The sequence below is a fragment of the Alligator mississippiensis genome, chromosome 16 (assembly GCF_030867095.1).
Source record: "Alligator mississippiensis isolate rAllMis1 chromosome 16, rAllMis1, whole genome shotgun sequence".
In the NCBI taxonomy this organism is placed as follows: domain Eukaryota; kingdom Metazoa; phylum Chordata; order Crocodylia; family Alligatoridae; genus Alligator; species Alligator mississippiensis.
In genome coordinates, this window is record NC_081839.1 from 5,832,130 (window position 1) to 5,859,840 (window position 27,711).

Here is a 27,711-nt window from a genome sequence, read left to right on the forward strand (position 1 = left end):
ACTTGGAGACTGTGGCAACGGACCATTTTGCATGGCTCAGGTTTTTTCTTAGGAAAGGAAAAAAAGAATGGATGCAATCGATTTACATTTGCAAGATGTTTGGGTGTCACCAAATTGGCCTTTTTTTGCTAAAAATGTTTCGGGAGGGGATGGAGGAGACAGCAAAACAAGCGTTGCCCTGCTCCAGACTTTTATATTTCACCCAAAGGCAGCAGCAAACTTCCACGTGCCTTCTTGGTTCACTGGCTGAGCCCCTCTTAGGAAATCTCCAGCAACTCCTAAGTGTGCCTTGTAAATCTCCCCTCTCGGTACAGACCCGCTCCGATGATGCCTTTGCTTTGCAGACCAGAGCGGAGCTGAGCACAGCTGGCTGGCACGGGTGCAAAGGGAACATGCTGGTTCTGATCTTATGCAGCAGGTATTTTTTAATCACATGCTGTCTGATATATATGCAACACATCACACCAGGGGCCAGATCACCAGCTATAAGGAGGTGGCAGGAAACCGCAGAGAAGGAATACATCTGAAAGGTTCTGCATCTAGTAGGGTGGATCTCAGAGGAGCAAGGGGCAGAGAAATGCCCGCAGCCCAAACGGCCTAAGATGCCCAGGCTAGATTGTCACCGATGTAAGGACTCAGTGGCTCATTTCACCATCACCTAATCACTAGTCCTCCTTTACCAGGCCCAGGGAGAAGACAAGATCTCTTCCCCCAGAGCCCGCGGAGGAGACTTCCCTCGGCTTCCCACAAACAGAGTCACAGCGAGGCGCGTGCAGCTTACATTGAGAGATCAGTGAGTTATGCTGCTCCAGGGCCCGTGGGTATCTCCGCTGACCTGCAGGCAACGAGGAAGAGGAGGACGGCCTTGATGGCGATGACGGCGAGGATGGGGAGGGGCTGTATTTCCGGCTTCCGTTGAACATGTCTCTACAAACTAAAATGGACAACATGGAACTGAGGAGCATCGAGGCAATGGCTGCAAACTTCCATACCTTCATCTTAGAGCAAGTCAGAACATTGAAAGTCTGCAAAACAGGCAAAACAAATATCCTTAATGCACAGCCTCCGCCTCCGCCCGCGGCATCCCGCCACACCCGCCTACGGCTCCCCGAGCCTTGGGTCTGCACCACCATCCGCGGGGGACCACCGAGCGACCGTGACCAAGCAGATGCTCAGCCTTGAACCCCCTCTCTCGGATCAGTATTACAACCCTTCCTTTTATAACGGGGAAACTGAGGCACACAGCAGGGAAACGAGTCGCCTGTGGCCATGCAGAACCGAGGAGTCCTGAACGGTGACCCCGTGCTTTCAACAAGCCCTCTCTCATTCTCTGATCTCCCCTGTCTCTGTAGGAGCCTGATCATCCCAGGGGCATTACTAAGGCAGCATGCAGGAGCCTCTTGTGCCAGGCACTAGTCACGGAGGAAGGGGGAACACCCCCCACCCATATTCTCTATGCATATGTCCTAGATGGGTGCAGGGGCATGGTTCTGCTGCACAATACGTGGAGGCTGAGCTACAGCGGCAGTGCAGAGTATGCTCTCCCCAGGGCATCAGGGGCACATCCACTGGGTGATGCTGGGGCTGGCACTGGTCCCATCCCAATCCCGCCCCCCAGCAGAGCTCTGGATGCTGGAGACGGCCCTTGCACAAAGCAGCCCATCTCCCCCTGCAGCAGGGGCTCCCCGAGGGGCCTTCGGGAAGGGACAAGGTGACTTCTGCATGGGGTTGCAGGTGAGGCTTGCTGCTCCCACCCTAGGCAAGGTGCAATCAGAGCCAGCTTATACATTAAATCCAGGGCCCAGCACGCATTTCTGCTTAGTACATAACCCCAGTGCGTCAGAGCCCCCCGCACCTGCCAAACGCAGCAGGGAGGCGAGCGCTAAGTATGATTGCTGCATCCAGACCACAACAAGATTAACAGCTGCTGGCAGCAAACATCCGTGGGAGCAATTCCTGCCTGGCTGCCTTTCCGTAGACCTTGAGCCTAACCCGTCCTCCTCTCCCCGACCTTTCCCCTGCACCTTGTGGAGCAATTTGCACCCCCCGCAGAGCACGTTACCCTAGTTTAGTGCTAGTTTATGGCCACTTTGCCATGGGCAGGATAATGATCAGGAAGGCAGGGGACAGGTGGAAAGCGGGAAGGGATATCCGGAGCCCTCTCCGCTATTTATCATCAGCGATAGAAACAAATTTCCATGCTCTCCGGTGCTGGGGCCCCGCAGGCAGCAGGGCTAAGGAAGGGAGACCTGAGTCTGTCTCTTTTGGGGGCAGCGTTGACAGAATTGCTGGCTAAGGAAGCTCCAAGACCATGCCACCTGCAGTGCAACCCCTTGCATCCACACCTGTATCGTGCATGTGGCACCAAGGGCCAAATTTCACAGCATCAGGAGACGCCTGGGGGAAAATGCCCTCCCCCCCCCAGACCTTTGGTATGGTTGCTTGATTAGGACAATGCTCAGCAGAGCCCAGAATGAAGTTAGCATCAGAAAAACACCATTTCTTAGTGCGACTGATCTGGGGCCTGATCTGATCTGGCCTCTTAGGAGCAAGAGCTTTCTCTCCTTTTCTCGTAAACCATAACCATCCCCTAGCCACTGGCCTACATGACCTGGGGCCAGGCAGGATAACGGGGTCCCAGGCGTCTCCGAGAGATGACCAACCAGGAGAAGCATCATAGAGGGATCTCGTGTCGTGTGCTCCTGCCCCCCCAGACGGACACAGGAGCTGCTCATCCAGAGCCCATCGTAACGCCACATTCACTCCGAAAGGGAAGAGAGAGGAGTCCGGCTTTGCCCCCGTCAGGGTGCCAGACCCCACGCACCGCAGCCTCCAGCTCTTGCATTCAGCATCAGCGATTCTTAACGACCTCGTCAACACTGTGGGCCTAGTCACATAGTGTTCACGGAGGCTCATCTCACCCGATCCGATTCCCATTGACGCAAGAGCCTCTTCACACCACTTTGGTGGTGCAAAGTGGCCTCTCCAGCAAGCGTAAGCATCCTGCCTTCACACGAAGGTCCCTTTACATGGCTACGGGGAATTCACATAAATGAGGATCAGATCCACGGAGCTGCAAAGGAGACTTGCCTGGGTAGGCGTCTAAATGAACTACAGGATTTGACCCAATAATAACACTAATGAATCATGTAATGGGCACCTCGTGCCAAGCCACAAGGTCTCCGAGCATCTGCTCTTCCAGCAATGGGCCTCATTACAAAGCTACAGGCACAACAGCTCAAAGGAGGGGTCCAAGACGGGCTCTCCCCTGTCCACTTCCCACCACACACGCTTCCCCCTGGATGGCGGGTAAGAAGCCAATCCTCCCACGAGTCCCTCAGCCGGCCCAACCCAACAGCACGTAAACCCCCCGAAAGGGACGGAAAGTTGGCTTTGAAGTGATCCTCGTTAGTGCAGATCAGAACAGTTTACCAGCACAGACAGCTTGAATGTCACGTTAGCTTTAGGCCCTACCAGCACAACCCCAATTTGCAGAGGTGCACGCAGGTCCTTATAGTCAGACTAATCTAACCCGGGAAGTATACATGGCTCACAGGTGCCAAGCAGGGATTATTACATCACAGCAGCTTAATTCAGTAATGAACTGAATCAAACCGGCAACACTGCACACACATGCCATAAGGGTTGAAAAAGGATGACACCAAAGGCGGGGGAGCATTATGGATGCATTAAGTTTTACTTACTAGCATCCTCCCTGGACAAATAACGAATCATCCCAGAACTTCTCATTAGCACCAAACCTTGCATGGTTGATGCCCAACCATGGCCATGCCCAACCGTGATCCACTAACTTTGTCCAGGATTCATTTGGGGAAGGGAGGAGGCATTCATTTGCTGACGTCTTAACAGAATTAAGGCAGAGTCTTTTTCTTGTTGCCGTTGGCCTGGTTTTGGTCTCAGAGGAAGTTTTTGGCTCCCAGAGCATCCAACGCCTTCCAGAACGACCAAAACACAGAGAAGTGGGGCTGCAATGGAGCTTGACCCCTTGCTCAGGAGAGGATCATTCTGGTTAGCGCTTCTTGGACGTGTATTTCTCTAGCTCGACCGAAGAAAATATCTAATTGTGGCCCAAGCCAAATCTGAAACCTCCTGAGTTGCAATCAAACACAGTGCCTGCTGTACCACTGGCCCGATCCTTAAAGAGGGACTTGAAGAAACAGAAGCACGAATCATCTTTTTGCTTCAGGTAGGACTTGAACCCACAGTCCCTGTCTTGGAAGGCCACTGGGGCCGGATAGAAACGGGAAGGAAGAGAGGCTGTTTTATAGCAGACAGCACCCCAGTTCAGGGGGTCGTGCTATCACTCCACCCTCCTGCCCCATCCTGTGTCAGGCTTGGTCTCCCCTCATCATCTTAGACTGGTCCCATGCCCTTGAAGCTCCACTTGTGGTTTAACTGGGCAGGTGGGAACAGGCTAAAGCAGGATGCAGGCAGATGGTATTCAGAGGGGAGCCAAAAACCGACCTGCAGAGTGACGTCCAACCCTTGAGCTGGTCTGGATGCGATGGGATCCAGGCAACAGCCACCATTGGAGACCTCCTGATCTACTGCTGGGGAAGCTGCATGACTGCAGCTGCCTTCCCGCGCTTCACCCTTCTCTCCAGATTAGACAGGAGTTGCTACCATAGCCTGGTTTGCTGATGGAAATTAGAGGTCACTTCCATAATCATCCGCTCCTCTTGCTGCCCTGGTCACAGCACCCCCCAGGCCCACCATTTTGCGTGCCTCCATCACCGCCGCATCCCATGGTAGCACCCACTTCGGCACTGCCCTGGAGGCTCTGCACCTCTCTGAGCCTCCTGCATCCCATCACCGAACACAGGCCACTCTCCTGCTGGGACTCGGTGCTCCACCAGTCCCACCGCCCTTCGCAGCAAACACAACAGCTCTTGCTCAAGGTCACAGAGCAAGCCAAGGCAGAAGCAGGATTAGAGTCTGAGAACCTGTCTGCCTGCTTTAAGTAGATAAACAGGCCAAGATCCTCAAATGTATTTCAGCACCCAGCTCCCCAGTGCTATCAGTAGGAGCAATGAGACCTTAGGCACCTAAATACCTTTTTGAGTCTGGCCCTTCCTGCCTAAATGCAAAATTACAAGGATTGGGGTTGGTGCTGGTGCCTCTAGGACATGCTGCATGATATCCCCTGCTTGGACAGCCGGACCAGGCTCCCAGCAAATCCTCTATAAGTTCAACATTATTCCTTCCTCCTCCAAAATCATCTCTGGCCCTGTATGGCAGGCAAGCTCTTCCTCTTCCATCTCGTTACACCGCAAAACCAGCTTCCCCCATGGCGTCTCGGCAGCGCTCCTGGGATCTGTTCTCTTCCAGCAATCAAAAAAGGCCTCAAAACCAAACCCGAGCCTGAAGAACTGATAAGCTGCTGATGCTAGAAGCCCAAGCCCTTCCCCGCATCCCATCCCGCACCTCACCCCGTTCCTCCCTTAAGGAAGCGCGCAGCCTGCCCACCCTGCAGCACGCAAGTGTTTGCCAACGAAGAAATCAATCAATCCAACTCTTTTTAAGTCGGCATCCAGCAAAGGGGAGCCCATACACCCATGCTTGTTTTCATGAGGAGTCCTCTGGGACTGATCAGACGCTTAAAGTGCACACGGTTAAAGCACTTTGTTGGAGCAAAGTCTAAAAGTGACATTTTCAGAAGCACCTTCGTCACTCGGGAGCCAGCGATGGAGGAGACTGGGGGGAGCAGAAGTGCCGAGCACAGGGGGAAGTATCTGTTTTCACTGGTGCCCAGAAAGGAAGCCTGGGACTCCGGGTCTCGCCATGCCTCTGCCGTCAGCAAATATCTGTGAACCCATCTGCAAAACGGCTCATTCCTTTCTGAGGCTGGTCCGTAGGGCGGTGGACCACCTCCCGCTGCAGGCAGTTACAATGTCAGCTCACATGGCCACGGTCTTTGAGCTGCCTCTAAAGGCTCGGACTTTGCCAATTAGTTGGCCTCAATTGTTCAGATTTGCTGATCAACAGGATGCTGCAGCCTGAGGGGCCAGAGATATTCAGATTTTTTCTTTTTTAACCAACAAATGGAAAAAACCCATGCCATTACATGCAACGACTATAGTTAAAAGGAGACAGACAGGTTGGAAAATCAGGCAGTCATAAGTTAAGCACTGTCAGCAATGAGCCAACCTGTGCTCTCTTCATTGGTTCCCTTTCCACCTATGCTTCGATTGTGCCTTTACTTACACGATCACGTGTTTTTCCCACAAGACCTCTGACTCACAGGGTGCACAAGCATGAATAACGCGACAGACCCACACTCCTGTGAGATGAGTGGATATTACACTTCAAAAGTCACCAAGTCCAACCGCCTGCACAAAGTCAGGGTTCACTGTTCCTAAACTGTCCCAGCCAGCTTCTTCTTGAAAGCCTCCAAAGAAGGAGATACACCTTCTTTGGAAAAAAAGTGCATGCAATGAAAACCTGTATCATGACACACAAGCAGAAAGTGGGGCCAAGCAAACATGGTGCAGGCGTCCTGAGAGCTGGACTTTGTGGCCTTGGCTCTGCATTCTTCATATAGCTGTTTTGCATGTCATCTGAGTTAAACTGTTCATCTCTGTTCATCAGACCTGATGATCTGTTTAGGTCCCTAAGCCTATGAAACTATATCTATAGGAGCGGTGTTCATGCTTCCAACTGCAGGGCAAGTGTGCTGTTAAGTGCCTACGTCATTGTTAATATGGATTTAGGCTCCTAAATCCCTTAGCAGCTTTCCAAATATTTCACTTGAATCTTTCTGTCCCTCAGTTCCTCCTCTGAGAAATGGGAATAATATTACTCTCTACCTGTCATCTATTCAAACAGTAAACACAGTAGGGAGGAGACTGTCTCGCTATGTGTCTGCACACAGCACCTGGCACAGTGGAGACCCAACGGTAACACAAAAACTAGATATTAAAAGCAGGAAGTTGACACTTATTAGCAGCTGAGGTGGGAGCCTCAGCAAAGAATGGCCAGCTGAGATGATGTTACCTGACGTAGTCCATGATACCGGTACCCAGCGAGTTTGATTCAATCGTGATTTATACCCACTCTGCTCTCGGCTTGTATTGACGCGACTGAACCGTCGCAGGGCAGAGCAACTGGAAGTGGAGTCCAAAGCTTTCCCGATCCAGCCACCCCCCACTCACATTCCCCTGAAAGATGGGCTCTTGGTGATTTCATCCCTTTTTCTTTTCAGCTTCTGCAAACTTTAAGCATCTCCATTATAAACAAAATCTCCAAGAAGAAAGAAGACCCCCCCCCCCCCCCAAACCAATTTAGAAACACAGGAAAGGAAAAGAAAAAGAGCATTTGCAAATGGATTTTACTGGGAAAAGAAATGTTTACTTTAAAGTGGAATTTGACAGATTCCCCTTTAATGTTATTACAGTAAATAGCAAAACACAGCGAGCGTGCTGTTGCATTGCCAGCGACACTTTATTTTACAGGATGTAAATAATTACATGTTAACTAACAGTAATTATATGGCCTGCAGGTTACAGGAAAGTTGTATAACCCAGCCAGAGTCTAAACACTTGAAATGAGCTATAAACAATGCCAAGTTAGAAAAAGAATAATTTTGCCATATAAGGAGGCAAGATCATTAAATTCATCCACGGTACAAAAGGGTTAGTGGGCTAAGGCTCTTATCTTGCGACTCCATTGGTGCAATTTACCCCTATTCAGAGGCCTAATAAATGGGGAACGAGCGGTGTGCATAGCACGATGACTGTGACTTTACAGAAAGGAGAGTCCCCAGATGACCTCAGCGAGGCGAACTGACCCAGGCCTGAACATCCACTCCTTGGCTGTGTGCATTTGCACTTGATTTTAATAATCAGCCTTCTCCAGTACGAGAGTAGAAATGTGCCCCTGTGACCCGAGTGTGACAGCTAGGGCTGGGAATGCCTGGAGCGAACCGCTCGAGGGCTCAAAAGCATTCATCGAAAGGATTCGGCTGCAAGGGTGAATCACAACAGGCTGAGAAAAGCATAGCTCACTCTTGCATCGTGTGCCAAGAGAGAACGAGAGATGGCGAGTTCCCCACCAGCAGCAAAGGCCCTGCTTCACTCTGAATCAATCACCTCCCTTGTTATCTGTATCACACCAGGACCGACAGCCACCCCACCCAGCACCCTCTGTTCCCATAGCCGGAGTGCCCCAAAGCCAACAAAGGATGGGAGGGGAAACATGATGCAGAGGAAAGGGGAAATGACATGACACCATCACGGGTTAGATCAGGGGAGAGCTGGAACCAGAACCTGCCTCCCCTGACTCCCACTCTAGTGCCCCCAGCTGCCCTAACCCTAACCCTAACCCTGCTGCCCCATTCTCCGATACTCAAAGCACTTTCCCATCTAACACAGAAGTCTCCACAACCTGCTATGGGAGGCAGAAAGGCTTGATTAACCCAGTTTCTTGGCTGGGATTACGAGGAAGAAAAGGATTAAACAAGGGAGTGTGGGGCACAGTCAGGACAAGGATCCAGTTCTCCTGCCGCAGGCCTGGGCTCTAACCAGAAAAGCATCTTTCTCCTCCTACTGGGAGAGGCCCCAAATAGGCATGAGAACAAATTTCTGAGACAAAGAGGTCCAATTGCAATACCGCCTTCCAGCAGCTGTGGCTGGCACTCACTGCAGTCATTACCTACAGCTGTGATTCCCAACCAGGGTGCTGCGGCACCCTGGTCTGCCGCCTCGAAATCCTGTTAAGGGTGCTGTGGGATACCACGCAAGGTTAGCAGTTAGGTGTGCCAACATGAATCACAAGATAAACCCAGATTTCAAATAACGTCAAAACCATTCTGCCCCGCTGTGGTCTTTCTGGGGTCTCTGCAGCAAAAAAAAAAAAAAAATTGCCCTATTTTCTGTCATGGGGGAAACAAAGAGCTGGTATTTTCTGAGGGTATCTTGAGCCTGACAAAGTTGAGAACCACTGACCTACAGCGGTGTCTCTCACGTAGCAAAGTTTCAACAACTGCCTTTTGGGCAACGTGCTGCAGCACGGGTTGGGCAAAGTCAAGATGCTAGCCTGGCGTCTAATTTTATGCACCGCTGCCAGATTTAGCACCAGAATACATGGAATTGGCTTTGCAACGTCAGCGACGGCCACAGCAATGGGACGAGAAGTGGTTTCTCAGCTCTCCAGGGACCAGCGCCTCTGGAGGAGCCAGCTGGGACAAAGCAACTCCAGGACGAAGTTACGGGAACAAATACTCACGCTGCGAAGAAAGTGCAAGACGACAGCATAGGTCACGTGCATAAATAGAGAACCCAGCCTACAGCCCCAGTCCTTCAAGTCAAAAAGCACAGGCCTCTACTCTTGTCTTGGAAAGAGCTGCATTAGCTGCAGTTTCTGGTTCACGAGAGCTGCAGGCCGTAAGGGGAAGTGTAGCAAACACTCATTTTCCCAAATCTGGTAGGTCCAATAGCCATTTTACCCCCAGACCCTCCTCACCGGCCAGCCAAACAACCTAACAGCACAATGCTGCTGGTATCAGCTGCCCTACACTGGGGCTTCTGGCGATGCTGCCACGTCAGTCGAGGATGGCGGCACCACCACACCTCCCGGGCTGACTGTGCGGTGCTTACAGCATTTGTCGGGTGTAACCGGCCTCAATTCCCCCATCCATTAAAGCTGCTAGAATGCCATTTGCTGCACTGGGGGTGCGCTGAGGCCGTGGCGCTCCTCTGCAGCAGAGATGAGGAGCACAAGTCACTGCAGTGGAGCTGGCGGAGGTTAACGAGAGAGTATTCAGCCCTGGCGCTGCCCTGAAGGGTGCAGTGGATTCAGTACGGTCTTGTCAGGCGTGGTGCAGAGATAGAACAGGATGTTAACTCACGCCTGGTGTTCGCTGCTCGAAGGGATGCCAGCCCGTCAGCTCCTGGCCCTGGAACAGTCGCACACGTCAAGTCAAACTACACCATCCAACTGCAAATGCAGCGGGAGGCCAGGTAATCCCGCCTCGGGGACCTGGCTTGGATTTTAAAAGCAGGGAGGCGCAGAATAAACTCACCCACCACAGGAAGGAAATGGGCAACGGCTTGGGATGAGGTGCCAAGAAAAATAGCGCATCTCTTTCTAACTGGCGGCATGCCCCAATGGATGGCAAAGGGAACAGAGTAGGGACAGAGCGAGATGACTCGGGTAGGTAATTCGTCCAATTTGGCATTCAGAAAATGCAAAATTTTAAATCAGCACATGGATGTCAATTAACAGGGCTTGAGGGAAGCGGCGTAGGATCTTTAAAGACTGGACACCACCACGAGCTCAGACAGAGCTCAGAAATCGATGCCATGGCCGACGGGGTCGTATTGCCTCGGAGGAAGGGCACCCCCTAGTGGCTCCCCAGTGCCGTCTTCCAAAAGGTCTGCCACTTCTTGGGAAGCCTTCCTGGCTCTTGCCCGGCTGCTTTCTATTCGGCGTAGCTGGCTGGGTTGCAGCACAAAGTGGCAGGGCAGCAGGCCACGGGAGGGCGTTTGCAATGAGATCTCGATATGCTTTTTCCAGAAGAGGAACTACTGACCTCTAAGTGACAGAGAGGCACAGAAATAGAGCGCGGCTGGCAAGTGCTCCTCGCTGGTGGGGATAAGCTGCGTGTTTAAAGGATTCTCACCTGGAACGGGAATGTTTGCCGGAAGAGCCCTGCCCCTGAGGTCGCCCATCCAAGAGGCTGAACGTGCACCGATAACAAATGGAGATAAAGGAAAGATCCTGCTATTTTCAGAAGTGGCTTTGCAGAAAGGCAGCTAATTTCCCCCTTTAACAAGCAAAAGCTCCGGGGATCAGAAAGCCTTTGTAGAAGTAACCTGAGCACTTCGGCTTCAGGAACTGTGCCAGCAGCCCCATGCTGCGGGAGTACACCCAGGCAGCTTTGCAGATACTGGGAGCAGCCTGCCAGCCTGGGCTGTTTGTTCTGGTTTTTATTAGCAGCAGTAGCATTGTGGTAATGCCTAGGAACCCACTCCTGGCCCAGGAATGATTTCATTGCGTTTTACCCTCTGCAGGCACAAAAACAAAGGAAGGTCTCTGCCCCAAATGCCTCGCAGGTCTGCACTGTCATCATCACCATGGCAAGACCCGAGCATGCAATCTTATCGGGGATAATGTGAAACTGGCCCTTCCCTTGGGACAAGTGCATAGGAGTGTGCATGCATGCACACACGTGTGCATGCATCTCCGGGCTGCGTAGCAGAGTTCTGACTTCAAAACCAGGCATGGCATCCCCACACCTCATGCTTTAAGCCTCAGTGCAGAAAATGTGCAAGCTGTCCTCTCTCACCTCCTGGTATCTGTGCCTAGCAGATGCAGGGGTTTTATTTTCCTTCCTCTACACTGCAAGTAAGTAGAAACTTCTCTCTAGGCAGGGTGGGCCAGCTGTACTGAAAAGGCTCTGCTCTTACACTGGAGTCCAAGAGGAGAGTCTCTCTCTCTCTAATTCTTCATTATAAAGCAGATCAGATGCTCCAGTTCCAAGGACTTTGCACCTTGATCTGTAACTCCATCCAGCACTTGTCCCTGTATAGAGCAATTGGTACCCAAGGAGACTGCTATTTAAGTCCAGTTTCGCACCAAAAAGGCCACCCATGACCGGAGGACAGTAACTATTGCTCCGGACAAACAACTTCAGAGCTTTTCAGGCTAATTCTAGATGAACAAGCTTCTGACAGACCTGAGGAAGCTGCTGATTTCGTTGGCTGAGCTGTCTCTCGCAGATGCCACATTATCCGCAAACCCAACCAGCTGATTCACAATACTTAAAAGCCAGTGGGGTGAATGCATCCATGTATCTGTTTAGAGCGGGATGATGTTTTAGCCGCAGAGATGATTGGCATAGTCATCCACTTCTTCTGCACAATCCAGACCATTCAATCCTACAACAGGCCAGCGTTGTTACAGGCTCAGCGTCAGAGATGTATGTGCCCCTGGCCCTCATCCAGTCCATTAAGTTTTATCTTGATCTGCATCTTTTTTTAGCACTAAAATGAAGAATGTGTTTTTGTCAGGAACTGCCTCACTTCCAAACCCGTATCTACATCTGCTTTATACACACACACACACACCCCACCCATGTGTCTGTGATTAACCCACAGCAGTCGGTTATATGGGACTGCCATCTAAAGGACGAACCAAGGCAGGGGCTTAAACAGAAGCAAAGAACCTAGATTGCATCGTTCTTCCTCCTCTGTGGACTTTTTAATGCATCTCTCATCTATGGATCTGCCATCCAGTCTAGAGGTCTACCAGGGCTATTAGTAGGTCAAAGTGAATGGCGAATGTCTCTGCTATAGGGATGGTCAACCTCCTTAGGGAACACATGCTTGGGAGTGCAGGGGCTGTCGTTTTCCCGGAAAGCCACTTTAATTAAAACAGTTCATTGTCATGTGTATTAAGCTTACATGCGTTTCAAAATGGCGGCAGGATGCTTTATCTAAAGCTCATTCAATGGGGTTTGGATAAAGCGCCCCCGTGAACATTTTGCAATGTGCGGGGGCTTAACACACGTGGCAGTGAGCAGGGCTGGGGCGTTTTAATTAGGACACAAACGAGCACGTCTATAGGCACACAAGGAGCTGTGGAACTGGACATGCCTTCTAGGGCCAGGTGGCGAGACGAGGCCAGGGCCTTGCTACTTGCAGAAGGTAAGTTGAGACAGCACTCACAGAGCTGATGCGGGCCAGTCTGGAGCCAAAGCAAGTCAAGCAACAGAGACACCTAATAATACAACAGTGACTGAAGTGTGAAGTGCAGTCACCTGAGGCTGTCTGAACCTTCTTCATAGAAGATTCATCGATTCATAGATGTTAGGGGCTGGAAGGGACCTTGTGAGATCATCAGGTCCAGCCCCCCTGCCCTAAGGCACGAAAGACTGCTGGGGCACTGCAAGGTGCACGTCCAGTCGTCTCTTGAAGATCTCCAGGGAAGGTGGCTGCACCATGTCTGGGGAAATCTGTTCTAGACTCTGGACACATGAACCATAAGGAAGTTTCTCCTTTGTCTAATCCGAAGCAATCTTCTATCAGTTTACGACCATTATTCCTAGTCTTCCCCTGGGGCGCCTTGGTGAACAGATGTTCTCCCAGCCCCTGATGTTCACCCCTTATATACTTAAAGGTTGCCAACAAGTCCCCCCTGAGTCTTCTCTTCTCCAGGCTGGACAGTCCCATGTCCTTCATCCTCTCCTCGTATGGCCTGTTCTCCAGACCTCTAATCACGTGCGTGGCCCTCCTTGGGTCTCTTTCTGGCTTCTCTACATCCCCCTTGAAGTGTGGTGCCCTTGTCCATCGCAAAGTTTTGCATTTGGGAAAGAAGTTCTTAAAACCTCTTTAGCCTGGAAAAGCGCAGGCTCAGGGGTGATCTGATGGCCACCTACAAGTTTATCGGGGTGACCACCAGTATCTGGGGGAACGTTTGTTCACCAGAGCGCCCCAAGGGATGACGAGGACGAATGGTCACAAACTACTACAAGATCATTTCAGGCTGGACATAAGGAAGAATTTCTTTACTGTCCGAGCCCCCAAGGTCTGGAACAGCCTGCCACCGGAGGTTGTTCAAGCGCCTTCATTGAACACCTTCAAGATGAAACTGGATGCTTATCTTGCTGGGATCCTATGACCCCAGCTGACATCCTGCCCTTTGGGCGGGGGGCTGGACTCGATGATCTTCCGAGGTCCCTTCCAGCCCTAATGCCTATGAAACCTATGAAAAGCCTCTAAAGCCTGCATGGCTACAGTGGAATCAAACAACCCGGCGGGATGCAAGGAAAGAGAGATGCGATTCTGGAGTGCAGACAGCATAAACAGACCAGGTGGCTCTGGGGAGTGCATGCGAGACAGAGACGCTAACCAGCACACGGCCTCTGTTTGAAGTTCCCCAAAGAAATCTCGCCAAGGCAGCTGCTGCAAGCTGCCAAGTGCTGCTGCTTGCATCTCCAGCCCCCTTTGCCCTACTCTAACCCCAGATGCTTCTCAGGGCATCTGAGAGCAAAGGGGAGGCTCGGTCATCATTGCAATAGATCCAACGTGCCAGGTTATGCCTTACAGCAAGGAGCCGGGCTCCGTCCTGGGCACTCAGCCGCCACGTGGCCAGCAGATGTCGAATGCAGAAATAATCCCCGCATGCACACAAAGATTTCCGTGGGATGCGCAGCCAGACAGGAGCAAACGTGGGGAGATACTTGATCTGGACATCTGGAAAGGTGGCGAGGTGGTGAGGGGAGAAGGTTACTGGCTTATTCCAAGCCCGTAACATTTTAGGAGGGAGATTTCAGCCAAAACAGTCCAGGGAGGGAGCAGGGAAAGGGGAAGGGGAGGGTGAAGGGAGGGGGAGGAATCTGCTTTTTCACTTTGGTCCTAGCGCTGGGCTCCGTCGTGTCCCGGGCTGTCTGGTAAGGAGATGTTGTCAAGACAGTTAAGGGAGGCCCAGAATGGAGGGTTGCAAAAACAAAGCCTGCTATTAAGGGAATTTTTTGCATTACATTATGCTTCAACATCTAAGTGAAAACAGTTGCTTGAGGGGTTCAGGCTTCCCCACGCAGCCCTCAGCCACACTAAGCTTGCGCAGCGTGGCTCCGACCACTACACGGATCGGCTCAGAGATCATACTGCCTTTGCCAAGCCCAGCTCACCACTGCTGCGGGCCACAGGCATCGCTGGATGACACCAGACCCAAGGGCCGTCTGCTCTGAGCTCCAGCTTCAGGGGTCGTCTTTGATGGGGGCCAACACTGGATCCCTCTTCCGAAGGATGCAAGAAACCTTCCATCTCCATGACACCTCCTTCTCCTTCCCCTGGGCCATGAGGTTTCATCTCCCTACCGGTATGGATCTGCTCACAGGATTTAGTTTAACTGAATATTTTGGAAAGTCTCTGCAAATGCCTGGGTGTCCATGGACTCAACTTCAAGGACCACTTTGGGAGCTAGCGTGGCACTCAGGCTCCCACCCTGGGCAAAGTGTGAGAGCAGAGAGGGGAAGTCAATTAGATGCTGAAAATCGTGTCTTTCCATAACCCAACGTCGTTTCAGGGTGGGCGAGAATTTATACTGCCATGTCCTTTGAAAGCTGGAGACATACATGGTCCCCTAGCGACCCATCATATGGTTCTTACCTTGTGTCTATACTGGTAGTAGCTCTAAGCAGGGCTGATTAGAGATGGGGCCTCCAGGTCCTACCATAGCACTGACAGCTGCCCTTGACGCTTGATTCTTGAGGAGAGAGCTAGCATGGCCTTGTCCTTGGGATACTGGCCCCCAAGCTATCTGGGTTTCTCCAACAGCAATCCCAATGCCCAATTCCCTGGCCCCCAGCAGGCCCACTCTAATGCAAAACTGAGGACTGACTTTAGCACAGACTCCATCCCCACAGCCATTGTGCAGCTAAGTCATTAATAACACTGGGTTCGGTAATAAGCTTGCTCTTTATGAAGCCAGTCTTTGGCTTAAATTGCTCATCGGTGACCTTTCAAAGACTAAATCCCCACTCTGATGCACAAAACAATTGCAATAATTATCCCATTCCTTCCCTTTGGTTTTTCTTGCACTAACAAGCCACAAAACATGGGCACCAGCCAAGAGGGAGATTTGAAATTCACAGAAAAAAAGGGGAAAAAAAAGCAAATTACAACCCGTGACTCACCCAGCCTTTGTCTGAACTGCGCTCTCATGCTTTTTAGTTGCAATTTAGAATTAAAGAAACCCTGGCTTACAGTAACAATAAATAATGGATAATAGGAGGGACGTGGTTACTCAACGAACAAACGTGATTCGCCTCAGGAGGTCTCTGGCCAAGAGCATCCAGAACCATCCCCAGACAGGTGCCGAGGAAGTGGGGTATTTACTCCCAAACAGACTTAATTCCTCTGTGGTCAATGTAAAGATGTGCACGTGGGACTGGCCCCAACGTTGTCATCTTCATGGTCTTCTGCCCCTTCTTTTCAGTCGCCACCTGAGAAAATGAAAGACGCATTTTCCCAATAGATTGGCTCTAATTTGAGCCCCAGAAATTTGTACCCAGGATTAGGGAGGTACAAACAAAGCAATGAAGGCATGTGTGGCTTCAGAGGTGTGAGATGCTGCAGGCTCGGTCCGAGAACCCCCTGGTGAAGACAAAGGTGGCTGGACATGATGGTAGGGTCCAGTCCCTTAAGTGCCACTGGCATTAGCATGGCTAAGGCAGGCTTGCCTGAGGAGCTGCGAGGCTCCTGTGGACTTCTGACCCAACAGCTGCTATTGAGAGCAATGAGAAAACACTACCACCCTTGATCTCTGTGACAACAGTTGAGTACGGAGCACATTCGCAAAGTTGGCCAAGAGCGATGACCATCACTTAGAGGCACATCAGCCTTAATACTTCCCCAGATGTGCGGAGTGGAAGGAGGGGCAGAACTGAGCTGTTGTTTCCACCTGAGCAGGGCACAAGTTTAGTACTAGCCCAGAAAGGACTGGTCTATAGCCGATCTGTAGGGCTGAGAGGGGAGACCAGGGCATGGGGGTCTGGGCCTTTGGCCAAGAGGTCCAGCCAGTGTAAAATTTGGGGCTGTGATCTCTCTAGCAGGCGCTGGGCAGAGACGCATCAACTTATTTCTCCTGGGCCCTCGAGAGCCAACGCTTGTGGCCAACATGAACCTCAGCCCCAAGTGTCGCCACGAATACAGAGCTGCCAAAAGGACCCAGCCAGCAGATCAGGTTCCCACCACATTTCTGCTCTCCCAAGTCACAAGGACATGTGGTGGCTTAGTCTCTTTCCCACTCTGCCTCCTCCCCTTCCTGGATGCAAAGCCAAGCTCCCGCGCGCTGGCTGCCAGCAGTGACGTCTTGCTCAGGCAGATACAAGAGTTAGTATCAAAAGCGAACACCTCCAGGGACAAAGACCGGAAAGCCCTGAGCAGGAGCTAGCTTAGCAGTGCTGACACGCTGAACAGGCCTTCTCCGCAGCCGGAAATTTTACAACCTCCGGAGCGATAAAAGCCAAGCTGAAGTCTTGCTCGCACTAGTGCAGGGACTCCGGCTGGCAAGGAAATGTTGGCTATCAGCTGGCTCCCCACCTTGCTCTGTACACGTCCTGGATCTCGGCCACCACCTGATGCAGTCAGAGCCCCGGGGACTGCACCTGCTTGCTGGATCCAGGCACGGGGCAGGCCTATGCTGTGACTGGGACATGCGATAGCAAAATGCATTGATGTATTGGGCTCGTGAGCTAGCTTGAGCGCGGGGAGCAGTGACAGCAGCACGGACTCCAGGGCAGCTGGCCAAGCAGTCGCACAGGGGTTACATGTAGGTTTGCACAGCCTGTCATGCCCCAGCTATGCAGCTCTTGGGATCCCAGCTAGCTACGGCAGGCCTCTGTGCATTGCAGTTACGCCTCCGCTCCGCGGTGAGGACTTCCTAGCATCCTGCTGGTTCCTAGCAGTGAGAAAGGGTGATTTGTGAGGACTCTTTAGTAACGACAATGAGCATTTATCATGCCTCAATCTCACAGCAATTTGCAAAGATGGGTGGGCAGCATCAGTCCCAATGCATGGGGAGAAAATGAAGGGCGGGGAGTTGCGGGCCTGTCTTGCTCAAGAGCTGCAAACAGAGGCAGGGCTGGGATCGGATCATGAGCGACCTGATACTGCGTGACCATGCCCTGCTCTCCCTGTGAGGGACCCGAGTCGTTCTGCGCAGAGGGTTTGGTGGCTTCAGACCGGCCCGTTTCAAGTCCCAGCCTTATACAGGAGTTTCCCAGACCTGCCTGAACCTGAGATGAGAGGAGAGTACAGTCCTAAACAGCAGAAAAGACTCTGAGCACATCCGTTACAGGTCCTGAGAAGGCAGAAATAACCCCATACACCTGGGCAATTCCAAAAGGCTGCTAGAAGGGATATAAATATTTGTATAGATCCTAGGAGATGCATGTGGTAGGTATGTCCGAGCCCCAGCAGTAGCACAGAGAAGAGGATAGGCTTCCTATTGCCCTGTAGATCATGCAGTCATGAAGATTAGGTCCTACCATGATGCAGGTTGAGTAAGTTCACAGCCGCCGTTCAGCACGCATAAGCTCTCTAGGATTTCTTCATATCAACCAGGTGATCGGACTGGCTGCCAGCAGACGTAGTGTAGGGTTAAACACTAATCTAGAGCGTATTTCTATTCTACCCTTAGAAGCACGTCCATTAAAAGCATGCATACCTGCACCTTGCCATTGCCACTTCATGAATTTAATGAACTACAACACCCCCGTGCATCGATAGTACTGTTTGGTCGTCCTGTCCTACAGGCTTTCCTTCTGAGCAAACGCGTGCGAGTGCCAGACACCTTCACTATTTGCTGATTATTGAATTCATCCAATTACAACACCCCCGCACACCCATTATTTCGGGTTTGGTCATGCCATCCGACCTGCTTTCCTTATTTGCGGCAGCAGCTCACGCCAAGTGGATCCATCGCAGGATGCGTTTGAATGGATTCCAAATATTTTGATGTATCCTGTGCTTCAGGCCCTCAGGCTTTTAACTCCTACTGCTCCAGGCCGGCCTTGTGTCCTACATCCTTGTAGGTAGACTATTCTCTGGGGTAAGGATGGTCTCTCACCGTCATGTCCGCATAGGACATGGGCGCTGGGAGCTACCGCTATGCAAATACTATTATTGAATTGATGAGAACAACCCAGCCGCGGGAGAGCAGGTTAGCTTCTGCTCAGGATTTGGCATTGCTGACAAAATGATGACTCGGGCACTGCAAGCAAAATCGGGCTGAGCAGCGAGGATTTTATTTCACGTTTGTATTGCAGGGGTAGTTAGGAGCGCCAGTCCTGGATCACGGCCTCACGGTGCCTGATTGATGATGGATCCACACAGAAGCCCCTAACTTCTGGTTGAGCTGTGACGGTCTTCAGAGGGAGATCCTGTCTAGGCTTAAAGTGACAGAGAATCCAGCACAACCCCAGGTCAGCCATTCCAGCGCTCAACTATCCTTACCGGTCAAAATGTAGGTGTGATTTCTAGTCCAACTTTGACAAGCTCCAGTTTTTAACTAATAAATGTTGCAGTGCTGTTTTTACTCCAGATTAAAAAATACCAAACCCTCTATACTTGCCTTCTTCCTTCTCTAGGTATGAACACAACCACGTCGCCTCTGTGCTGTCTCGTATCAACGGCACGGACTGATCTTCCGAGGTGTCTCGCCACGTCGCGTAGATTTGGAACCAGACTCGCCGTTCTTTCCTAAACCATTTCGAGCTTTGCAACCGATTTTTCTTGTGAGCCTCTTGAAAAATTGGTTATTTTCTTAGAGCCCCGGTTCCTGGGAAAACCACAGCGTTCATTATAAAGGAAAGTGCATTGCTCATCCTCGTCAGTGAGGGAGCAGGAGCTTAGAAATAGGAAAAACCAGAAGGCAAATAAGAAGTGCCCAAAATGTCTTAAACAAGCCATTCCTTTCAAGCCAAATCTCATCATTTTCCGCGTCCCAGTTCTTAATTGTTGAACGCTTGGGATTTTGTGATGCTGTGATAATTCCTAAAGGGATAAAAGGTGTCGGGCTTTTTGTGGCAAACAACCTTTGTTGAGATCAAGGCCCTGATGGGACATCACAGAGCGTTTCCACCTGCCGCCCTATTTATTTTAGTGCCTTAAATGGGAGCTGAGCTGCTTTGAAATTCAGGCCCGCCGTGACTCATCCCGCAGGCATTAAACAATTTCCACCCAGGATCAACGTAATAGTGAAGGAACTCCTGGCTTTGCTGCAGAGGTGGCTTCTCGGCGCAGCAACCTCTAAATCAAACCCGACCCTTGTGCGGTGTTGCTCAGCGACCGAGAGTGAATTATCTGGAGCAGCAACGACACGTTTGGAAAAGCCGCGCGGATGAACCGATCCCAAAGCAAGGGAATTGAGAGAGCTCTGCCCACCGCTCACCCAGACATTACAGTACCGGGGTGGACCGCTCAGCTTCCCAGAAGGGAGCTGCCCCGTGCTTGGGGAAGCGCAGGACTAGGAACGGAGCGAAAAGACATTTTCTTCGTATTGCAGCGCAACCAAAGAGGACTCCAGGAAAGAAAGGGAGGGGGGCGGGGGGAAGGGGAGGAAAATAAAGCCGCTCGAAGAGAACTAAAATCTCAAATTACCAACCTAGTTCTGGGAAATTAATTACAGCAACCCTTGAATAAGAGGGGAAAAGCAGCCAAGGAAATCCCAGAACGACGTGCGAGTGAAGTGGAATGTATCCCACCAGGTAAATCTCGTTACCGACTCTCTATGGGCAGCATCACCGTTTCAGAACTCACGAGCGAGATGCCCTCAACATCATGAGACTGGCCCCAAAATCATGACATCTCTTAAAAAGATGTACTTTATTTCTACTGCTGAACTTGCCCCATGCGCCTCTCGGCGGTAACTAGTACAGCCACCGCTCCCAAATGCATTGAGTAAGCAGCCTGGCCGTGCAGCGGCTATCACCCCTCTCATCTGTCTCTACCCTGCCCAAGCAATTCACTCGGCCCTCGGTATCCCAAATGAATCCCGGGCCACCTGTCTCCGTACCGTTTCTGCCTCCAGTCCCTATATCCAATTTTGCCACCAAATCAGTCCTGCCTCACTCCAACCTCACCTCTGCTCCCCTCTTTCCAACTCCTGCCAGGCCTCCTAAAGGATGTAGCTGGGTCCCCTCTGCTCCTTCCCAGGCCTGGTGATGCTGGAGCACAAAAGAAGCTGTCCCCATTGCTCCAGGCAAGGACATGAGCATGGAGGCCTTTGAGCTTCTGTGTTAGTCCTACTCCCTCCCCCTCTCCTGGAAGCACTGCCTTTGCTCTGATGGTCTGCTCTTCCTCAGGGGGTGAGGCTATAAAGCAGGCAGCCCATCAGACAGGATCTTCTCCCAGCCTCTGGCTATGGCCTCCAGTCTGGAGGCTCCCTGAGTTGGACATGGGGAACCACCTCATCGTCATACGTGCCCATATCCAGCCCCATCTCAGAAAAGATGGGGACAAGAGCATCTTCACCTGCATCTCAGCTCAGGTGCCAGGGAGGGGCTAGCCCAGCATTGACACCTTGCACAAGTCTCATCCTAGTTGGGGTCTTGCTTGAAGCTCCAGCTGCTTGAGTCTGGAGACGACCTGTGAATCTCAGCTTTGCATTCAAAGCAGACATCAACTTTGAGCTCAAGGCTGTGGCACAAAAGGTTGAAAGGTAATGTCAAAGGATACCAAATGCCATAGATATATATTTATTGCATTCATATCTATCTATAGCATTGTATTGCATATATACATCTATGGATGCAATATATGTATATATGTGCAATACATGCTGTAGATAGATATGAATGCAATATATATATGTATATGTATATGGCATTTGGTATGTGTGTGTATATATATCTATATGTATATACATATGCAATTAATATATGTATATGGCATATGGCATTTGGTGTACACACACACACACACACACACACACACACACACACACACCCCAAATGCCATATACATATATTTATTGCATATGTATATACATATAGATATATATAGACACACACCAAATACACACACACACACACACACACCCACTCACCCAATGCCATATACATATATTTATTGCATTCATAGCTATCTATAGCATGTATTGCATATATATACATATATTGCATCCATATATAGCCCTCTATATGTATATCTATCTATCTATGATGATTTGAAATCAAATCTGGAGACTTGAGAGTGAGGGTGACCCCCCAATGTCCGGCTATTCAGGGTTGGTGATACAGCTGCACAGTCTAAGAGAGAATACTTTACATTCATTCATACACGCACACACACGGCAACTTGTTACCATTTTTTCCTGCTGGGCCATCTTCACTGAAGCCTAAGTAAAACCAGAGCTTCAGTGCACTACAGATGGTTCTGCTTTTCCCCTCATCTTAAGTAAAACCCATCCAACATAAGAACGGAAAGCTCTCTTGCAGCCCTACTTTCTGTTGTTCCCCTTTCAAGGGGCCAGCTTCACCAAAGTGACTCCCTTCCCTCCATCCCAGCTCCTCTGGGAAAGCCTTTTTGATGACAAGAAAACAAAAGCCAATCATGGAGGCAGACATCCTATGGACCATCAGTGGATATCCCACTGCCTTGTATCTCGAGATGGCAGGAAACCACAGCAACTAAATGCGTCCCAGATTGTGCAGGATCACAGACAAGGAAGGGACCACAACTATGCGGGTAGATTTCTAGCATTCCAGGCAGGATGGAAACGCCATGGGCAGAACATGCTAACCGGCAACAAGCTGTGCCGTTCCCACGCTGACATGAAATGTATGTTCGTGGTGAATTACAACAGGACGGGTTTACATCTGGGAACAGCTGGGCAAAAAGCAACGAGGCTCCCTAGGACATGGGAGGACGTTGCTACTGGAACACCCGATCAATACCTTCGTTGTCTCCAACATCCTTCTAGTACCAATCTCTCCCCACCAACACTCATGCAGATGTTGAATCAAAGGCACTTAGACTCCATTCTTCTTCTTCTTCCCATGTAAGCTTCCCAGGACCACGTTTCTTAGCAGGACGGTTGGCAGAAGTGGTTAAATTAAGTTTCCAACTTGTAGCTACAACATTACAGGGGGAACTGGATGCCGCTCCCCTGGTGCATGTGCATAGAACAAAGACATGCAAATGGAGGTGAAATGCAAATGGTCTGATGAAGGGTTTTTGAACCCGAAAGCTTGCTTAATAACTATTCTCCAACTATTTGGGTTGGTCTAATAAAAGATATCAAATTCACCCAAGGAACCTTGTCTGCCTATGTCCTTAGACCAACACGGCTACAACCCAAACCCCTGCAATGGTCTGATGTGGTATTATTAACATGGCATCGGTGAGTCCCACACCACGGACTACAACCCCTCTCCATGAGCACCAGACAGAGAGGCCCTGCCCCAAACAGCTTACAAGGTAGATAGAAGACAAGGGACAATGGGTGGAAAGAGACAGACGGGGGAGCACAAATGACAATACAATACTGAATGGCCTGACCGACAGTTTGCACTGGGGTGACTATACAAGGAGTAAGGAAACTGAAGATTAGGCTTATCCAACCGAGGAACAGATGCTCATCTTGTGAATCCCACATCCGATCAAAAGCCTGTCAATGCTGAATACTTGGGATCATGTGCTATAAGGCAATAAACACCAACGCGATTTGGTACCTAATTCAGAATACTGAATTCATTTAGAAAACTCCAATTTGTTCACCAAAAAATTCAGACTATCCTGTATTTTCCAATCGCAGGAAATCCTGCACTACAGAGCCCAGCCTGGGCTACTCACAGCTCATCCAACTCCTAATGCCTGGTCAGAGTTGCAACGATCCAACCTTAAACAGGATAAAAAAAATGAAGTTGAATGGCTCAGAACAATGTAGAAAGTCTTAATTTGCTTTCAGCCAAGCTTTGATCTCTTAATCACCTCTTTCTTTTCCAACCCATGGTCAGTTTGACACACAGCTTCTGCATTTCAGTCTACCTTTGTCTCCTAGGTTAAAAAGTCCTCTCACTGTCGTATCTGCTCATGGAAGCATCTATAGATAATCATCAAGTCGCTCCTTTGCCTCAAGAAACCCTAGAGATTGAACTCCTATGTTTTCCAAGCCATGAATCCTTTTTGGTTGGCTGTTTCTGAACCTCTGCCCAGGTTTAGATCTATCTGAAGTACCAAAAAGGTACACTTGAGCAATGGTTTGACAGACACTGTATACCCCTTTTGTATACTCTCCCTCTACGATCCCCACTTTAAACTCTGTTGGAGCATGTTAGCCCTTTCCCCCACAGGGAGACTCGATCTCAAGTTATTTACCGTGTCCTCCAAATGCTTTCCAGTCACTGCACTCCAGGAGAGGGTCTTGCAATCAGCTTGTCAAGATTGTCTAGGCACACACTGTTTCTACATGCACGATGTTGCACTTGGCTGTATTAAAACGTGGCATGTTGGCTTGGGAGCAGCTTCCCAAGCAATCCAGACAACTCTGCACAAGTCCTCCTGGCTGTTTCCCACTGCAGATTTTATCAGCAAAGAGTCCCATATTTTCGAGGGTTGCATTCGCTGCCAGGCAGAGGGGACCTGCCGTGAGATTGGGGCCCTGCGTTGCGCCAATCCCATTTGCACCCCGGAAACAGGACTCGTGAGGTGCTTGAGTACTTCTGCCATAAGGAGAATCTCATTGCGACAGGGTCCGGGATTCCTGCGCGGGGGAATCCAGTGCAGACGGGATCCATTTCCAAACCAGAATCATCTGAAATCGGCTCCTGCGCTAGATGCCAGGGAGGTGCCGTCTGGTGCGAACATCTCCGTTTCCCCGCGCAGAGGACTTCTGGGGGTTAAATCCCTGCTTTGCCTGCTTCATCAGTGTGTGGCTCCCATGGAAAGGCAGGCAAGCTCCTAGCAGCAGGGAGGGCTTGTCAGGGAGGGGCTCAGTTGAGCCATCTGGGAGACAGCCCCGCTGCGTTTTATTTCTTCCCAGGAGGTCCCGTTCTGGCTTGGATTTCATTAAGCGAAATGTGCAGCAGGCCACGCTGGGGCCAGGATCTCAGGATGCGTAGATGCATAGGGATATCCCACTCTCAACAGACTTGGAAACGTCTTGGCTAGTCGTCTTCCCTCCACCTCATTTTCTTTTCCTTCGTCCTCTCTGCTTATTCCTTAGCACCTAAAATAACTACAGATGCCTCCGTCGATGGTTGGACATCTCCAACCATAGCATCTTCTTCAGCCACCACACCGAGCTAGTTACGGAGCGCTCCCATGTTTTAGGTTCCCATCATGGCTCATCTGGCCATTCCTGACGCATCAGTGGGGCTTGTCTAGTGCAGTTGCATCGTATTTAAATGTTAGAGGAAAAATATAGAAATATATAAAATAATCCCCCCTCCAAAAAGGGGGGGAAAAAAAACAATTTCCAAGCAACATTTTTTGAATTCCAAAAAAATCAAAGGCTGAAATTTCCCCAAATGGATATTTTTGGAGTGAAAAAATATTTCCTCTTGAAATCCTCACCTGCTGTGGATTTTTTGTGGAAATCAACCTATTTTTCCAAGTGTTTTGATTTCAACAAAGACACTCTCCTGGACCCAGAGGAACAGACTTCCACCTCCAGCTTGCCCTGCACAAAAATGAAGTTTATTTTCTACCTATGGGGACTTTTTACCTTCTTTAATTTTCCCTGAGCCTGAGGAAGGGTGCGTGCACCGAAAAACTTGCAGAAAAAAAATAATATTTTTTTTTGTGATTTCTCAGTGGGTCTAATAAAAGGTATCATCTTTGAACCAAGAGGTCTAGAGTTTTGCATTTCTTCTTGATCTCAAAGACATGTTTCATCCCCAGTTTCATCCACTCGAAAGCTTCCAGCCCATTCTGTTCCAAAGCCACCAGCTAGAAATAAAAAAAGAGGAAGAAAAGGAGAAAAATCTGGCCTTGGTGCAGATGCTGGGTATTACAAAGAAGGCTCTCCCTTGAGGCACCTGTGCTCTTTCTCCAGACACCAGCCCTGGTGCCAGCACTTGCCGTGCAGTGGCTTGTTTTGGGATAGCGCTGGCTTCAAGGCAGCTTAGGAAATGAGTGAGGCAGGACTTCATTAAGGTGTAGGCTGAGCAGCAAAGAAAGCCCTCGCAGGGTTTTGGGTGCTAGGATGGCATTACCAGCTTGGATGGTGCTAAAGTTCCTGGGTGGAGGAACCCTTGTCCAGCCTGACCAAAGGAGTAGGAGTGTTGGGTGGCCAACACTCAATGCAGTGGAGTATCAATGGAGCTGGGTAGCACAATGGGTATCAATGGAGTATCAATGGGTATCAATGGAGCTGGGTAGCACAATGGGTATCAATGGAGTATCAATGGGTATCAATGGAGCTGGGTAGCACAATGGGTATCAATGGAGTATCAATGGGTATCAATGGAGCTGGGTAGCACAATGGGTATCAATGGAGTATCACTGGGTACCAATGGAGCTGGGGTAGCACAGAGACACCCTTCTGCCAAGGTGATTTTGAGAAACGTGGCAAGCAGCGGAAGAATTCGATGATCTAATAGGTCCCTTCTGACCCTAAAATCTATTAAAGCTATGAATTCCTCAGGCCAACAGACTCATAGAGGGGGAAACCAGATGAAACCCTCCCCTCCCTCCAAATGCCTTGTGAAATCTGGTTGCCCCCCTGGTGGATGGAGAAAAAGAGAGAGAGGCAAGAGGAAGATCAAGCATGCGTGAGTGTTTGGGAGCATCAGGGGAGGCAAAGGGAGCTAGAGGCCGTGCCAGGGCCAGACCTGCTGCCTCCCATCAGTGAGCCTGGCACCCACCTTTCAACAGGGCCTGAATGTTCAGCAAGACAGGGTTTCAAATAGAAAACGCAGTGGAAGATGGTTCAGCGTCTTTCTTCTGTTGCACTCAAAAAAGCAAGAAAAAAACAAAGCAGCCAACTTCTGGCATGTGAGCAAACAACGGCCGTGGCCTGTTTGAACAGTTCCAGTGCTGACAACGGTAGGGGTTAGAAGCTTAGCGTTTGGCAGAGGTACCGTGCCCATGTCACAAACATGCCTTTGTGTGGGCCAATGGAAACAGCCTTTTGCCGAACCGGGCGAGAGCCTTTTAGAAAGAAAAACACCGTTTCGACATAGCCTGGGTATCTGTTGTACGATAGTGATCTGCCAGCTTTCTGTTGGCACTGCTTGCGGAGGTGGGTATCTGAAGAATGGAAATTTCCATCAAAAAAAGAGAGGGTTTCAGGACAGAGACATCATTGTGCAAACCTGCTATGGGAGCTAGGCTGGAAATCCAGTCCAGGGTTCACCTGGCACAAGACACAGAACTTGGTGAGAGAGAGTACGTGGTCCAGCAAGTCTGGCCCTGGATTGGGATTTGCAAACTCTACCCTCTCTCCCCCCAGCTTTACCCGCAAGCTGCTGTAGACCTCAGACAAGTCACTCCCAGCCCCTGTCTATTTTGACTTTTGGAGCAGAGATGATAGCCACAACCAGGAAAATCTGTCACATTTAAAAATGTGCTAGTGAATGTGACTCAGGAGGGACAACATCAAACAGGCATTTGCTTATCATAGCTCATGTCTGGGTGTGGGGGAGAAAAACCAACCATGACCAGCTGGGAGGTCACTAAAGGTAGTCTAAACTCAGTACAAAAAGTCAGGTATAAAATCAGGGAAGTCGGACACTTTCAAGCACAATTTATTTTCCTAGTGTAGATACGGCCTTTGTGTTTGTTCAGCATCAATACAGTCTCCAGGAAGTTCCTTGATATATTGTGATCCTGAATTAGTAGATATTTGTATTTAAATACACTGACGTAACATTCACTTGATTGTATCTGCTTCTTGCTGTTCCTTAACAAGTCTCATCGCAATGGCCTGCCAACAGGTTTGATTGCTTTGTTGCCTTCCTTCCCCCCTCCCTCAACACCAATGACTTCCAAATTGCTACATTTCGTATTATTTTCCATCCTCTCACCATTTCTACACATTACAGCATGTTCCTGAGTCAGGCCCAGGAGAAGCAGCTTGCAAAGCATCCAGCTCAGTTTGACTGTGTCACATGGGCTGGGCTGGCCATTATTTCTGTTCCATGAAAGTGTCATTTTTAATGGAGCAAAACTGATCAGGGCAGCACTAAATTACATATGTTTGTTTGAATGGCTGCTATCAATGAAGGTGGTAGGAAAGCTT

At 50.1% G+C, this 27,711-nt stretch overlaps 1 protein-coding gene across 2 annotated transcripts in view; it reads right to left on the reverse strand.

Annotated features, from left to right (window-relative positions):
- Window positions 1–27,711, reverse strand: part of NRTN (neurturin) — a 63,872-nt gene that overhangs the window by 16,179 nt on the left and 19,982 nt on the right. Inside the window, exon 2 of one of the 2 annotated variants that reach the window (XM_059719517.1) lies at window positions 782–1,025. In XM_059719517.1, the coding sequence (XP_059575500.1) occupies window positions 782–998 (217 nt within the window). In that variant the 5' untranslated portion in view covers window positions 999–1,025. The remainder of the gene's footprint in view (window positions 1–781; window positions 1,026–27,711) is intronic. The other variant, XM_059719516.1, reaches the window with a different exon arrangement.